General features: G+C 47.3%; 2 protein-coding genes across 2 annotated transcripts in view; one reads left to right on the forward strand and one right to left on the reverse strand.

Moving 5' to 3' along the window:
- LOC135819265 (uncharacterized) overlaps positions 1 to 17,519 on the reverse strand; it is a 184,474-nt gene extending 166,955 nt beyond the window's left edge. The window contains exons 1-5 of the mRNA XM_065332440.1: positions 16,100 to 17,519; positions 13,788 to 13,960; positions 5,546 to 5,650; positions 1,490 to 1,594; positions 111 to 212 (exon numbers count right to left, since the gene is read on the reverse strand). Of these exons, the coding sequence (XP_065188512.1) occupies positions 111 to 131 (21 nt within the window). The 5' untranslated portion in view covers positions 132 to 212; positions 1,490 to 1,594; positions 5,546 to 5,650; positions 13,788 to 13,960; positions 16,100 to 17,519. The remainder of the gene's footprint in view (positions 1 to 110; positions 213 to 1,489; positions 1,595 to 5,545; positions 5,651 to 13,787; positions 13,961 to 16,099) is intronic.
- Positions 7,453 to 11,859, forward strand: LOC135819998 (uncharacterized). Its single transcript, XM_065333297.1, has one exon. It carries the CDS (start codon positions 7,453 to 7,455, stop codon positions 11,857 to 11,859), a length of 4,407 nt encoding a protein of 1,468 aa, XP_065189369.1.
- Positions 17,520 to 17,788: the final 269 nt, after the last annotated feature.

Genomic DNA, 17,788 nt, shown 5'->3' on the forward strand with positions numbered 1-17,788 from the left:
GAACCTACCTACCTACCCCATGCGTACGCGCCTGCACTCATTTGCCAAAGGTGCACACTCTTTGCTTATAGACTCGTGACTATTACAGTTGAAGAGATTTCTTAACTCACTCTGCCCTCTACGGAGACCATGTCGGGCTGGACATCTAGTAGATACTTGACGACTTCCAGATGTCCATTCTCAGCAGCGTCATGAACAGGAAGGTCACCAACCTGTGTGCAGGTAAAAACAAGATCAGACATTCATATATGCAATCTATCTGCAGTCTGTTTCTTATATAATATGATGCGCAATCTACTGCGAGTCACGGGATTCTAATGTAGGCTACTCTGATTGCTCAATTGGCAATGTTCCTCTAAGCTAGGTCTGGAAAAAACAATTGAACACATTAGCATCTCACGATACACGACAGTGGCTTCTAAACACACACACACACGCGCGCGCACACACACACACACACACACACACACACACACTCACTCACTCAAAAATTCTGCAATGGAAAAATGGCACTTAGGGAATGTACCTTGCTACTACCAAATAAAACCATTACTTTCTGGCATTGAGAATGGTCTAATACACAAATAAAACCATTACTTTCTGGCATTGAGAATGGTCTATTACACAAATAAAACCATTACTTTCTGGCATTGAGAATGGTCTATTACACAAATAAAACCATTACTTTCTGGCATTGAGAATGGTCTATTACACAAATAAAGCCATTACTTTCTGGCATTGAGAATGGTCTATTACACAAATAAAACCATTACTTTCTGGCATTGAGAATGGTCTATTACACAAATAAAGCCATTACTTTCTGACATTGAGAATGGTCTATTACACAAATAAAGGCATGGATAGTCTACGTACATAACTCCTTTGAACTGCAATGTACACATCATCTATCACACTACATGTCTGCATTGATATCAGACCAGGTGTGTTTGAAACCGACTGGACTAGGAAACATGTGACAATGCTACATTGCTACTCCAAAATGTACTTCTCAATACACATTATGGTTGAATGAATTTACCATGTGACGCTCGACCGACACCAGTCAATTATCTCGTCATACTCTCCACCCATAACCTCAGAATGATTATCATGCTTCTTGCATGAAATGGTGTGCTAGGATGGTAAGTTTCACCCATGTTCCTGACAACATGGTTCACATTCTCTACAGCCTACCAGAGTACTTTACTCACCATCACCAACTATCCACACACTGTCTTCTATTCTACAAGTAATCTCAGCATCGGTTCTAAAATGAGCGCGTACATGTCACGGACGTCGTGTAGCAGTCCATGGGTGTCGATATTTGTGGTAATAAAATGGTTATGAGTTTCCAATCTGAAACAGACACCAATGTGGTTCACCAGCATAAACACGGTTGCTGTACAGGCAAAGTCTGGCATCTTTGACTAGTACATGAGCCAATATTGAGTCATCCTTCAATGTACAGGCAGAGTGGTGTGCAACTTACCGAATCAGTTTTGTCCACCTTGGCTTTACACTTGACAAGGTGCTTGGCAATATCGATGTAACCCCGCGTACATGCTCTATGTAGTGGAGTGCAACTCCATGAACCCTAGTAAGAACAACATAGGTAGTGTAGGCATGCGTACACCCACACACACCACACATGTACAGACCGCCAGCCCAACAACACGTATACACGCACACACGCGCACGCGTACGAACACACGCACACAGAACACACACACACACACATGCACACACGCATACATGCACACATACACACACGCACAGAACACACACACACACACACATATACACATACACACACACACATACAGACAGACAGACATATACACACATACTCGTACTTGTTGCTCACTACCAAAACAGGTCACGTGGCTCTCCCCGGGAGAGGGGAGAGAGACTCGAAAGGAATCTTGGAAAGATGACTCAATTGGCTATTGAACCGCCCAACGGCCGAAACCCCCTGAAATCCCCAAAACTCTGGCTGGACTTGAAAATGATCCCACTTATGGGCTCACCACAAGTCAGTAAGTGGGCGAGGACAAGGTGCAGAAAAAGGATTGACGGCATCAGGGTATCCGTCCCGTGATCCAACTGCAGTTACCCCTGCCCCCAGTGAAGGTAATACTTGCTACTAGTGTGGGTGGCTAAATCAGAGTGGATCTGATATAAGCTTCACTAGCACCATTGATTACACAAGAGTTAATCTAGCCAGAAGCAATCCATGGTTAACAGATATGTACAGGTCCTCCCTCGTTAGTAGATAATCTCTGGGCCATCGAAAAAGTTATCTTATAACGAGACTTATCTATACTTCAAATAGAAGAAAATTCCTCCGTATCCAAAAACTTCGTGACTTTTTAACAGTGTTTTTAGCAAGAACCTGCTCAACGAACCTCGCCAAAGGCTGTCATCGACAACCCACATTCATGTCGAGGTAAGTTTGGTTGATCCCGAACAGATTCTCCACGGCAGTCATGCTCGCACGGCAAGATGAAACATTTCAGTCGTCGTGCAACCAGCGCAGACTTCAGATCAGAATGTTGACGGCCTGGCTTTCTTCGCCTCACTCCAGTCAGATGTCTCCTTTGTCGCCAAGGGGAATCGCAGGGACCTCCTCAAAGCCATTGTAGAACGCTGGGAGGATTATCCTGGCGAGAAAATGCGAAGCGTGTGGATGTGCTTGTACGACTCGTTTCACGGCATAATGGAGGTCGCGGCTTGGAACGATTGAATAGTCGACACCGATTCGGACACAGCTCTGGAGATGAAGAGGACGTAGCCAAAGTCCAGCGTCGGATCATCACTGTAGCTGACAAGAATCTGAACGAAATGCGAGCGGAAGCAGCGACTGTTGGCGATGCGGAGTCAGTGTCGTCAGGTGACAATGACACGAGCGACGAAGACTCTGAAAAAACTCAATCTCATTCGTCTGAGTTGGTTTTTTCTCTGTATATAGCTTGTAAACAGGTTAGACAATGCCACGAGTGTTATTCCAAGTCAAACGGAACAATTCCAGAGCTGTGCGCAGCTTTCAAAAAAAAAGTAACGAAGTTTTTGTATACGGAGGAAGTATATGAACCCTGGAACCAACAAAGGTGGCAGGTACAACATTACACCTTCAAGCAGCTGAGACCATTGGCAACAGACCCAACACAATCAGGCATAAGTGTGCCCACGAACCGGACTAGCTGGCACACACACACACACACAAACACACACACACACACACACACACACACACACCCACCCACATACACACACACACCCACAAACCCACACATACACAGAACACACAAACACACACACACACACACACACATACACAGAACACACTCACACACACACACATGCGCAAACGCACAAATGCACAAGCATAGCTGCATCATTGGTCGCAATGGTATAGCAATGTTCACGGCTTTTTAAGAACATTGTTGAGATCGCAAGGGCCTGTAGAAACACGCCCTGCAAGTTGTGGATCTGATCTCTGCTAATTGGTATGTATAGTGAAGATGTTCCACTGTATTATACCTATTGACTGAAGCCATACTAAACAATGGTCATGGTTATGTACACTGTATACCAAGCAAATTTTAATCTTGTAGAAAATGTCTGAAATGCTCTGCTCGTTGTTGTCTGAACAATAGAAGTAGGGACTCTACTGACTCACTCAGTACCCTTGCTGGAAGCATACAAATAGGTACTCGATAGGGGATAAGGCAGGGTAAGGGTAATGGATTGAGATACATCATTACTTCACATACGGCAGGTCAACAGGAGCTGGCTATCATCCTATGACATAACTATCCATTAGTGACTTCGCATTATTTTTTTATTTTTTTAAGGTAAACGCTATTTGATTAAAAGGTCCATAATGATAAACGTAGAAAGGAAAAGGACATATGGATACGAGTTAAGAGTAACTCTCCATCACTGTAACTGGATACTATATACAGTCAGAAAGTGCAATAACTAGGCACCAAAACTGACAAGAGTACTGAGACATTCAACGTATATAGTATCCAGTTACAGTGATGGAGAGGCACTATTAACTCGTATCCATATGTCCTTTTCCTTTCCACATTTATTTATGGCTCAACATCCCAGTTTCAAATAATGATAAATTCCTTTGGGATTTCAAGGCAGAGTACTCCTGACGTAGCTAGACATTGACCTGCAAGTCTTGTTTGAGCAGAGTGATACCACCGATATCACATACCTGCATCCACCCATTCTACTCGATATGGCATTTGAGGAATGTCACACTGTTCTGACTACAGCAGTCAGTATCTTATAAAAGCATTTTAGATCAGGCAACAGACACCCTTAGCAAGAAACGTTATGTTGTAACGGTATTACCGTCAGGGGGAAATACCGTCATTTGGGTTTGACCTTTAGCAAGATGCACGCAATTTTTAGTACGCTGTTGCCACGAGAATAGCTTTTATTTCGCGCGGTACAACCATTTATGTCACCATATACGCGATGCAAGGTGAAATCCGTACGGACTATGCAATATTTGGCCAAAAAATGTACCGTTGTTCACAGCGATAAATCAGCCCCCATAACGGTTTTACGCTGCAGCTTCAACCCTATTTGGGTGGTCAAGGTACGAGTACCGTAAAAAATAGCGTTACCGTTGTTTGCTGAGGGCATCTATTGTCAAAAGTACTGCCGGGCGGAGAAGAACGAAGTGCCGAAGAATTTCCCAGCTACCAAATACAGCATACCAATGTATACACGGTGTATACACGGTAACTCAACTGTGCATAGACTGTAGTAAATGATAATAAGAAAGGTCTAGGCTAGGAGGCAGCCCCCCTCGCACCCAGTTCTTCGACGACCGACAGTACTGTAGCTAAGTTGCTAATTTGCGCTGAGTCATATGTTTACTTCCCGAATGCTGTGTTTCACTCATATCTGACATAAAATCATGCCGCAGAACGAGACTCTCGTACTTTAAGAAACTTGTAGTTCCTTGGTCCTTTTTTCTTCTATAAATTAAAAAAACTTATTAAATTGATGTACCTCCTAACCCTCTAACCCCCCCCCCCCCCTTAGTCAGTTAGTGTTCACATATACATGCATGGACTGTCATACGCATGTATGCACGCGACACCGTTTGTGCTCCTATCCATTTACATGTTCCGCTTCCCCTGTACGCATGCACGCACACCACATTCTGTTGGCATCAGGTCACAGACCTTTCCGGAGCTAGTTGTTGTTTGGAATAAAGCAAGAGAACAACATTACACCCCCCCCCTTACATCCCCCTTTTACCTAAAATTACACCCCCTTACCAAACATTACCCCCCCCCCCCTTACCTAACATTACACCCTCCTTACCTAACATTACACCTCCCTCCCCCCCCCCCCCCCCCCCCACCTCCAAGAAAGACACAATCACATGCACAATTTGCACACATGCAAACACCTCGACATTCACATTTAAAGCCAGTCAATGTAAGTTACCGAGCAGTGTGCTTAGTACCTGGGACAGTGTCAGCAATGCAAGTACACATACACACAGACCTACCAAAGTGCGATACAACTGGTTGATCACTGTTTCTCCGCAACAGTCTGCAAGGATGCAGGCACACTCCAGGCGGCCACCATCGCAGGCCTCGAATAGCAGCCGACCCTGGTATGCAGGAATGGTATGAACACAAAATCAAGCAACATACACACGCACGCACGCATGGACACACACATACACACACACACACGTACTCACGCAAACACACACACACTCACACACACACACATGCATACACACGCACGCACACATACACGAATACACACAAGCATGTATATTCAAACATTGATGTACATCCATATCCACATACTTGTTCTTTCTCACAGACAACAACAGTTGCTGGTCACTTGGGTCTCACGAAAAGGGGAGAGGGACAATCCATTAATTATGATATTTCAAGATTACTTAAGTAGCTATGAAACGACCACTTTTCACACCAAGGTGAATGTCTGGACCCTGGGTGGTTTGGAGATGATCCCACATAGTCTGGACTGCTAAATCAGAGTGGGTCTGATAAAGGATTCACTGGTACCATTGATTACACAAAAAAATAATAAAAAACGTCCAAAAGTAGTCCACTGGTACATATGTATGTATATTGTGAACAAAGACTAAGAAAGATAGGAGAAATCACATGGAAACGAGTCACGAAGCAACTATTCACGACTGTAAGAAGATATTACTCAGTCAGAAAGTGCGATAACAGGGCACAAAACTGACATGTTACTGAGACATTCAAGGACCTGAGACCTAGCTTTCACACACCTCCAGTGCGCAAACCAACAGCCTTCCAGCTTGGAAGGTTCAAGGTTAATGTAGGGACAATGAGGGGAAGGTGAGCGCAGCGAAAATGTGCACACGCTAAGTCCCATGGCAACAAAGAATGCTTCCCCTTTTCTTTATCTCTGATATTGCTGACCCACCCAAGTTGGGTGTTGTGTTGCTTTGCTGCTTCGAATTGTAGTTAGACCGCATTGTCATGTTATAAACTGGTCCCGTCATGGTCCTGTAACAGTCAGCATTCTTTGTTGCCATGGGACTTAGCTTATGCACAGTTTCGCTGCACTCACCTTCCCCTCATTGGTCTTAACATAACCTTGAACCTTCCAAGCTGGAAGGCTGTCGGTTTGCACACTGGAGGTGTGTGAGAGCTAGGTCTCAGGTTGTTGACTGTCACAGTAACATGTCAGTTTTGTGCCCTGTTATCACACTTTCTGACTGCTTATTATATTGTTACAGTCGTGGATAGTTGCTTCATAACTCGTTTCCATGTGATTTCTTCTATTTTAATTATATTTATTGGCTCAGTATCCGAGTTAAAGACTAAGAAGTGTTTATTGAAGTTGATACCAACACAGACGACAGGCACAACATTATAACAACACGCAGTGGAGTCTGATGGCTATAGATCCATCCATGATCTTGCTATAGACAGCTGTCACACACATGTCGTGATCTGCATCCCGATGTACCACTTGTAGTGTAATGACTGCTGTCATGACTCGCCTGGTCTAGTCGTGCATAGCTGACTCTAGTTACTCTTGTCCCCTACTGACATTGTGTTTCACCATTAGTACACTTTGCCTCTACTCTAGTCGGTGCATGAATAGCCGTTCCTAGGTTTACATGTTCCATCGTGCAGTCCGTAGTGCACGCGACATTCTCGGTTTGACTTCCGCTGCTCTTGCGCATGCCAGTTATTATTCCTTTGTGATGGTAGAGAGAGGTTGTACATTGTCTTGGCTCGTATCCAGTAACTCTTTGGGAATGAGGGTACGGATTTGAGAAGTAAGTTGGAATCACTAACTGTAGTTACTTGTGTGACTGGATTGGTTGGGATTAGTAAAGTGAAACTCTCTCGAGACGTTTAGGTTGTGCGTCAATCGAGACATGGTGCTGTGACCAGGATGTCGTCACCCAACGAACAAACAACCTCTGAACAGGAACAGCCTGTCGAGTCAACCGGTGCAGCTGCTGCAGAATTACCGGTGACCCAAGCCGCTCAAACGAGCGTAGATCCACGAGCCGTGGATGGTACAGCGGATGAGTCCCATGAGGCCGGTAATGAGGACGCCAGCAAGGACCAGACCGATGGCACGGACGCTGGTGCAGGAGACCCGGAGCGGCTGCTAGTCTCGTCCAACCCCGAATACAAGCAGATGATCCAATCGAGGTCCAACATGAAGCGTCGACTGACGAGGGTGAGGCAAAAGATAAAAATTCACCTAGACCTGCTAGGAACTGATTGTTTCAGTGCAGACGCTCTTGGCCGCCTAGATGTTTCTGCCGCACGTTCCCTTTACGATGAGGCGTCCGGTTTGAAGTCAAACATCGAGGGTATCCAAGACAATATTAGACGGAGCTTAGAAGACGCAAACGAGGATAAGAAATTAGATGAACAAGACGCGTGGGAGAATAATTTCGAACTTGAATGCGTGTGTTTGCTGAGGCTCGCACAATGTTTACAACAATGCGACCACCATTCTCGCACTCAGTATGAAGCTGAAGACGAACGCCGCACCCGACTCCGATTACTAGAAGAGCATGGGCCACGCGCGCTAGATGTTCTTGATGCGACCATGTCTAGCCCTCGCAGCGGACCAAAACCAACATGTCATGCATCGCCAACACTACATGCGTGGAGTGAGAAGAGTGCCGACACGGATATCGACACTGCTGCTTCAAGTGCTTGTGACACTGTTGAGCCACCGCGACAGTCCCAATGTGAGTCGGCTGAACAGTCACACGCACAAAGTGCAGTGCTTCATGACATTGTACATGTAGTAGATGCAACTGAGTCTCCTGCCAGCGCAGCAAATGCACAGGAAACCAGCGCAGCAGTCAGTGTCAGAAGCCAACCAAGATCACCAGTGCCACCAGTCCCCAAACCACGTGTCAGGCATGCCATTGGCCCTGGCACTGGTAGAACTGCTGCCACTCCAGCAGTGCATGCGGTGCCCAGCCCAAGTCCCACCTATGGCAGTGGTGAGGAGGACAGGGCCTATGACTATGAGCATTACCTCCAGCAGGAGACCCAGGACAGACAAGCAGTACAACAGCTTCAGCCAGATGCAGAAACATTCTATCCACCAGACCATTCTGTCGCCGCCAGGACAGCCCCTCCACCAGCCACAACCTGGCCACGCGATGCTATTGCCCCACTGGAGCAAGCTCTTCAGGGCGCAGTTATGAATGTCGCCCAGGCTTTGAGCCAAAACCAAACGCCACAACACACCAGCATATCCGCTGCAGCCGGCCCAAGCTCCGTTGTGTTCAAGCTAAAACCGATGGAAATACCGAGCTTCGACGGGCAGGTCACCAACTGGCCCGATTTTTGGGACCTGTTTGAAACTGCCGTGGACAAACAGCCAATGTCCGATGTCGTTAAGCTGAGCTACTTGAAGAGTGCCCTCACTGGCCGAGCTGCCCACACGCTCGCTGGTCTGGCTATCACCAACAACAACTATGCCACGGCCGTACAGCTACTGAAAGAACGATACGGACGGACAGATAATATTGTTGCTGCCCTGTATACCAAGCTGCAGCGATTGCAAAGCACATCGTCCAAACACCGTGATATCCGGAACACCATTGACAACATCGAACGGATACTACGACAGCTGTCTGCCATGGGCATTAGCGTTGAACAGCAGCCACTATTGGTGCAGCACATTTTGTCCAAGTTCCCTACGGAAGTACTCACCAAGCTAGAGGAATGGCGAACATCGAGCCATCAGTCGTGGACGGTCGCCACCCTGCGATCCGCCCTTCAGCGGTATGCCGAAATCCACCGGAATTTGCGGGAAGGTTCCGAGACTTCTGCCTCTCAGTCTTCAAGGACACCGGCCACACAGACACAGCACGGCTCACCAATGACCATGCAAGGAACTGGACACGCTCTTTCATCGCAGTCAACGCATAGTGCGCCTCCACGTCTATGTGTCTTCTGCAAGGGGACTCACTTCAACGACCAGTGCGTCACCTACAAGCTGGCTCGGACAAGACAACAGAAGCTCCGAGAACAAGGTCGTTGCTTCATTTGTCTGCGACGGAGCCATATGGCGTCCCAGTGCCCAGAGAAAACCAAGGCGTGTTTTCACTGCAGCAAGACCGGCCACAACCGAGCTATCTGCCCAGCCCATGAGAGACGTGAGCCCTCCAAAGGCAGCTCAAGGCCACAACCAAATGGCTCACAACCTGCCAGGGCCGTCTCCACACAGGGTAATGATGAGGAACTTGTAAATACGTGCTCCGCCAGTCTCGTGTCAGAGGGTCCCAGCGACAAGACTGGTGCAGTATTCCTCCAGACAGCACAAGTGCAGATTCAAGCTGCCGATGGTAGCTTTATCACCGCGCATGCGTTACTGGACACCGGCAGCAATCGCACGTACATGAGTACCCAGCTCAGCAAGCAGCTTCAGCTGCAGCCGGAGAGACAAGAGTCATTGACCCTCATCACCTTTGGAGTGACACACCCACGCAGTGTTGTTACATCGGTCGTTCAGACGTCCATCTCACTGTCCGACGGACAGAGGTACCCCATCAAAGCGAATGTACTCGACACCATTACACGACCTATCCGACGCTACCCTCTTCCATCTGAAGATGCGGAGTTCCTGGCAGGCGAACCATCCATTCAAATGGCAGACACCATACCATCAATAGCCGAGACGAGGGCCATTGACATTCTCATTGGTTCTGATCATTACGGAAATCTTGTGCAAGGATCACCGCAGCGTCTACCGTCAGGTTTGTACGTGATGGATACGCTCTTGGGTCACATCGTCACAGGACAGTGTTCGTCCAAGTCGGATGACAGCAACAGCTCAACGCTTCTTGTCATGACGCAGGCAAGCACCGGTCTACAGCGTCCGCTATATGACTACATGGCAACCGCCGACTCTGCTCTGCTTGCTGAAGTCGAACCAAACTTGACGGAGTTTTGGTCGCTAGAAAGGATCGGTGTGGAGGACCCAGCAAGTCTCCCAACAGATGACGACACAGTTCGACAGTTCGAGGAGACCGTCACGTTTGCCGACGGCCGCTACACAGTCCAGTTTCCATGGAAGCCCGACATGCAGCTTCCACACAACAAGGACCTAGCCTACGGAAGGATGAAGTCACTGGGGAAACGGCTTGCAGCAGATCGAGACCTGCTGACCAGGTACAACGACGTGCTGCTGCAGCAGGAACGGCTTGGCATTATCGAGCAAGTCACAGAGAAAACCAAGTGCGGTCAACGCTCGCACCATCTGCCGCACCATCCAGTGTTGTCTCCTTCGAAGGCTACCACCAAACTCCGAGTGGTCTATGACGCCAGTGCGAAGGTCAATAAGACAGCACCGAGCCTGAATGACTGCCTGAATCAAGGGCCGTCCCTCCTGCCTAGCCTCTGCGGCATTCTGCTACGATTTCGCCTGGCCCCGATCGTGCTAATCTCAGATATTGAGAAGGCATTCCTGCAAGTAAGGATTCAAGAGACAGACCGTGACGTCACCCGATTTCTGTGGTATCGTGACATCACTAAGCCGGACGTCATCGTGGACAACATTGAAGTCTACCGGTTCTGCCGACTACCATTTGGCATCATCAGCAGTCCGTTCTTGCTGGATGCCACAATCAGGCATCACCTTGACAAACACAAGACAGCCACAGCAGCCGAAATTCGCAAGAACATCTACGTGGATAACATCATGCTGACGGCTGGTACTGCAGAGGAAGCCGAGGTCAAGTACCGCGAGACTCGGCAGGTGTTCAACTCCGCGTCCATGAATGTACGTGAGTGGTCGTCCAATGACCCTGCTACCTCCTCTGTGTTTGACCCGAGTGTGACGGCGACGAACACGAGCCAGAAAGTTCTCGGCCTGCAGTGGGATACCGTCGCCGACACATTCCACATTCCAGGTGTGAGCTCCGAGTCGCCTGACGTCGACAGCATAGCATCCAAACGGCGTGTTTTGCACAACGTAGCACGCATTTATGATCCACTCGGACTCTTCAACCCAGTCACCTTCCATGCCAAAGTGTTTTTGAGAACGCTTTGGAGGGACGACCTGTCTTGGGACGACGCTCTACCCACAGAACGACTCGAGCAATGGCAGTCCATAGAGGGTATACTTGAGCCGGTCGCAGACATCCGTATCCAACGCCGAACCTCCACTCTGAAGTCAGTCACCGATCGACAACTTCATGTCTTCTGTGACGCATCAAAGGACTCCTATGCAGCGTGTGTCTACCTCCGTGAAGCCAACGGACCTGATGCGACATCGACACTGCTCTTCTGCAAGATGCGATTGGCGCCAGCATTACACTAGGCCCTTTCGTGAGAACCACCCCGCTGCGTTTGTTCATTAGATCCAAATTGCTTTCTATTCGTTATCACCCTTTCTTCTCTTTACCCAGTAGTGTAACATTTTGCTGGCCGGAGTGTCGTGATCTGCATCCCGATGTACCACTTGTAGTGTAATGACTGCTGTCATGACTCGCCTGGTCTAGTCGTGCATAGCTGACTCTAGTTACTCTTGTCCCCTACTGACATTGTGTTTCACCATTAGTACACTTTGCCTCTACTCTAGTCGGTGCATGAATAGCCGTTCCTAGGTTTACATGTTCCATCGTGCAGTCCGTAGTGCACGCGACATTCTCGGTTTGACTTCCGCTGCTCTTGCGCATGCCAGTTATTATTCCTTTGTGATGGTAGAGAAAGGTTGTACATTGCCTTGGCTCGTATCCAGTAACTCTTTGGGAATGAGGGTACGGATTTGAGAAGTTGGAATCACTAACTGTAGTTACTTGTGTGACTGGATTGGTTGGGATTAGTAAAGTGAAACTCTCTCGAGACGTTTTGGTTGTGCGTCAATCGAGACAACACACGACCGCATGCACATATTCACAAATGCATGCACACATGCACACACACACACACACACACACACACGCACGCACACACACACACACACACAGAAACACATATGCCCACATACCACCATACGTGCGGGCACGCACACACACACACACACACACACACCTTGTCCTGGTCCTGGTAAACATTGCCATTACGGTCACGTGCCCGCTTGCGGGGCCGACAACATGGAACGACGAGTGACGACAGAAAGTGGAACGTCACCTTTTCTGGTTTGAGAACACCCGTCGCAGCTTTCTTGAAAAGTCACTTCACATCACTGGACAAGACTCGTCTCCAAGTTCGGAACTCTGTTCTTTAAAGTCATCTCAAGAAGCATGCGTATTGCGCGGCTGTGTCAGGTGTATCTGGGAGATCGTGTACGATTGTCGACCAGGCAGCGGTTTGCGAAGACAACATTGCACAAGAAAAACATATCGGTAGTCAAGAAGATACTAGGCCAAAAAAGCAGGAACTCAAACGGTAGGAGTAGGCACCTCGTTCAAAAGTATCTTTTCAGTGAAACAGTGAGTCTGTCCATTGAAATTGCTGGAGGAATCAGGGAATGGCGATGATACACGGTGAAGTCAAGCCACAGCATAGGCCAGTGGACAGTGGATAAACACAAGCTGTGATCACAATTGGCACGTTTACTCGTGAAACCACACGTTTATTCATTTTTGCTGCCTTTTGGTGCGTTATGCGTGTGGAACGAACCGAAGTGAAAACTCCAACATGTTCTATTTTTCAGCGCGTACATAATGTACATGTCTGTGACCAGTCCAGCAGCAGGCCAACAGCCGCCAGTGCTCCCAGTGTCACCGATGGTTTCTGAGTGCGGGTGGCAATGCAGTCCATCGCTGTGCCCAGTCCAGTTCTGCCCTGAATGTTGCCAATGCCACAAGCTCTTCACCTGTACGCCTATGTATTCGGAAACCGTGCTGTACCGCTCACTGTCCCATTTGTGAACGTTACTGCAAGTCGATCCGGGGCTTTGCTATCCACAACTGCAACCGATCCACCAGGCGCCCAACTGCTGATGAAAGGGACAAGTTCCAATTGCAATGTCAGAATTGCCAGAGGCGTTTTAAAAGGCGAAGCGACGTATCCCGAAACCAACGCTCATATCTCCTCTTGTCTCCGCCTCGCTCAACGAGAAACAAGTGACCTACATGGCAGTGTATACCAGGACCAGGGACCAGGGACCAGGGACCAGGTGTGTGTGTGTGTGTGTGTGTGTGTGTTTGTGTGTGTGTGTGTGTGTGTGTGTGTGTGTGTGTGTGTGCGTGCGTGTGTGTGTGTGTCTGTGTGTAGGTGTATAACTATGTGCATATTACCTACCAGTAATGACTTCTTCTCTTTATCTCTGTTGGTATATGTCAGGTTTTCTACACCTTCCTTCAAGGTACCGTCCTATTGAAGGATTGCCTTCCTCAACTCCTCTTGATCATTCCTCTGTATAAGGCTGAGCAGGTACTCTGCCTTGGGAAGAGTCTCCATTGCCATGGCTACACCTGTAGTACACCGGACAAAATGAGAGAAATTCCAGTCAATGCTAATGTATGCTATGTTTGTCATAACTATGCAAAACATCACAAAACAATAGACTCTCATAGGTATACTGTGCCACTCCTGCCTGGATTGGGAGTTGAGTAGAAGTGTGCAGATAAGAATGGAATGGTTGAGTAGCAAGTAGAGTGTCGAGCACACTTGAGGATCTCTACGTACATGTCAAGGCATATGAAATCATAGCACATAGTATTTGCCTGGTCAGACAGCAGCACATAAATACTCATGGGATTACTCTACAAATCTTCATAGTAACTTCACAACACGACGGCAACAGCTACTGGGTTTAATGTTGCAGGAGCAAGAATCCAATTCCCTTTTCAACTCCAAATTGCAAATAGACTTTGCCACTCATTTAGCGTTCAGTAGCTACAACCAACACCAAACAGCATAATGCATGATTATCCTGAAGCTGCCTTTAGCTACAAAGTGGAGGACACCACTGGTACTCAATGTATGCTGTGGGGTAGGAAACATTTGAAAAAAGTTTTTTTTCAATGTAAGGTATATTAACACTGGAATTTATCGGCACGTGCATCTGGTTTTGTATGACGTGCAGCAACATGCGCACAGGTTGCCTTGGTTATAAAATGGCTGACTTGGTCTTGAAGGAAACAAGTTTGCTTTCCAGTGGCAAGTAGTCATCTCTTGAGTGTGTCAAAGATTTTGTGTGGCTCTGATTTATGATATGCGGAGTTCACAGTGCAGGGAAATATGTTCCCAACCTGCCAGTCTTCATATTATTGTGTTTTCATGCTGTCGCCAGTCTAAGTTACTCAAGGTCTGACAAGAAGCTTAACGATCAAGTACACAAACATGTCCTCTCATAACAGCATATATTGTATGGCTACAAAGTAATAGAATATTAGCAAGAGTACTATAATCCCCAAGAGTGTGCACCTCCGCTATGAGTGCTGTCCTGACAGAATTTCATGTTCAACAGTGGACTTCATATAGCATTGCATCATAAAATTTTTATGATGCAATGCTCATTGTTGTACACATATTCTCAGACGTATGCAGGACCTGTGGCGGACAAATCCCCTCTTGATCATGCAGAAATTAGTTCAAGAAAAAAACTGTGATGCGTTCACGCCCTGTACAAAATGTCGTGAATCACCCGTGGAAGGAGCATTGCATCGTGAAAAAGACGTCAACTTGAAATTCGGTCTGGACCGCATGGTATGCAGGTGTTGCACAATGTCAGGGGTTGTAACTCTTGATATTAGTCAGAGGTTCAGTAAAACAATTACCATTCATTTTCGACCCCATCCCCCCGCCCCCCTCCAACACACATACAGACACGTGGCCAGACACATGAACCCATGCACACACACCACCACCATGAATCTGCAAATGCACTGGATGTGCACCAACAGATTTTCTCTTATAGCAACGATAGCGAACAATATCTGAATGAGACAGATCAAGACTTGCACGCAAACACACACACACACACACACACACACACACACACACACGCACGCATGCACCCACACCCACACACACGCACGCACGCACACACTCAAAAACTAGAGTGCCCCGTACATGCAGGTGTATATTTTTGTCATTTTCACTAGTGATATTCTTTCAAGGATGTGATAATATGATACACAATGATTTGTCAAGATGATAAAGACAAAAACAATTTTTATTCATTGCTGACTGCGCTTCTTGACATGCATGCAGAGTTGCTCAATAAAATCCGGTCGAGTGAGTCAAGTTTGTGCTTTGTAACATTTCACTTAGCATCATAATTCCTTTCTCAGCCTAGCGTTCGCAGGTCTGGGGCTGTGCAACGCCTGGCACGTACTTGTTTGACACGACTGGATTTCATTGAGCAGCTCTGTACTTGTACTCCCACGTGATATATTCCTGCCACGAATGATAAACAGACATTGTACATACCCACCATGCCCTTTCCCTCCAATCACAACCATGGACAAATACACCGATCGCCCCCCCCCCCCCCAACACACACGTACACACACCACACGTACACACACCACACGCATACACACGCATAATTATACCTACACACACACACACCACTCAAGCACCATACACAGCGGCAAAGTACTCACCACCAATGGCACCATATGTAGCGTGATCTCTCAATCAGCAAGCACCGCTACCATCAAAAATACTTCGCAAACTGCAAGAATTCTATCTCAAGTCTAAAGAAGAACTCAGTCGTAAAATACAATTTTACGCGAAGGGAATTTCTTTCACTGACACAGCCAGCTGATCTAGAAAAGACGACGGGCTGGTCTCCAGCCAGTAGATATTTGTACTAGTCCACTATCTAGTCATCTTCACTGTCTGTCCTCAGTGTGGCTCAACCGACAGCTGAATGATCTGTGCCGTTCTCAAACTCACTGACTGTTATCATTATTGGTTTGTCCGCAAAGCGCTGCATGAACTGCCTGTCTGTAGGCGCAGATCCAAGGACGGTAGATCTACGTGGTGCGTGCGCCTCTCCGTGGTCTTCCGATCTCGACGAGTCAGTGATGCTCTTGTCTTGGCGCCGTGGGCCACACTCCTGTCATAAACCTGACTATGGATAGTAGTATGGTACGAGGTCGATGACGTAAGCCCTGTCGTTGGTTGACAGACTCAGTCTTTTGTCAACAAGACAACATCAACAAGTAATAGTTACATGGATTCGTAGGTTGTAGTCAAGCAGTTTTCTTGGATACCGGTCTGTCTACATCAGTACAATCGTCATGCCTCATTGTGGTATTCTCTTTGCGCATGTGAGGATAGCGCTAGCGCCAGGGCCAGTACTGCAGTAGGGACCGACCGTCCGTACGGCAGATGTCAGGGAGTCCTAAAATACCGGTATTTTGCGACTCACTGGTCGATGAGCTGCTGAAATAATATAATGTCATTGATGACGTCGCAACACCTGAGAAAAATATGCCCTTTGTTCGGTGCAGCCCTAGACTTACTTGCGAGCACTGTCTGTCTGTGATTTTCACTCCTGCAGGCCGCAAAGCTGACTCACTCGATCGGGTTTCATCTCTCTCATTAGACATGGTTAGCATTTTACCGTTCACGCTATTTTCGACGGTCGGCGTGTAGAGGGTGAGTCTACTGTTTTTGATTTGTTTTCGAGACACGGTTAGCAGTTCGGCTTCTGAGTCCTGACTCCTGACGCAACGATAGACGTGTGAGGTAACCCTAGTTGGAATCTTACCGTTTCGTTCTCCCGCTAAAAAGAGCTTTCTATCGTCGAAACGGTACCAAACCGACGGTACTTTGGGTTTGGGTACGAGTACCGTTGGATCCAGCGTGTAAACTGTAAAATACCATGTCTACACACACAAACAACGGTGCAGGCCCACCGTCGAAAATAGCGTGAACGGTAAAATGCTAACCATGCCTAGTCTCTCTCTCTCTCGTCTACCATGGTCTGTAAATCAGGTACATGTACCTGATTTACATGATGCAGTAGCAGTGCACGTAACCGTTGCCCCAGCCCAGGTGCCTGCTGAATAACTGATTATGTGTGTACGCCGACTGCGAGATGTAGCACGTGATTCATCTACACTTGACGTCAGTGTGCATGATATCAGAGTTTATTCATGACAACTAACTTGCGAAACTCATACAATGATTATGTACTACTAGTACTAGCAAGAGTTAGTGCACAAAAGTCAAAACTACTACGGACAGTGTAGATGGGCTTTTTAGTTTTACGGACCTGTCGATACAATCATGACATGATGTACAGTCCTGTACATCATCAGGTCTGATTCTGTACATCTACA

The sequence above is a fragment of the Sycon ciliatum genome, chromosome 6, assembly GCF_964019385.1.
Source record: "Sycon ciliatum chromosome 6, ocSycCili1.1, whole genome shotgun sequence".
NCBI lineage: Eukaryota > Metazoa > Porifera > Calcarea > Leucosolenida > Sycettidae > Sycon > Sycon ciliatum.

Coding starts and splice junctions, on each gene's coding strand:
- LOC135819998 (XM_065333297.1), top strand. CDS start 7,453: ATGTCGTCACCCAACGAACAAACAACCTCTGAACAGGAACAGCCTGTC.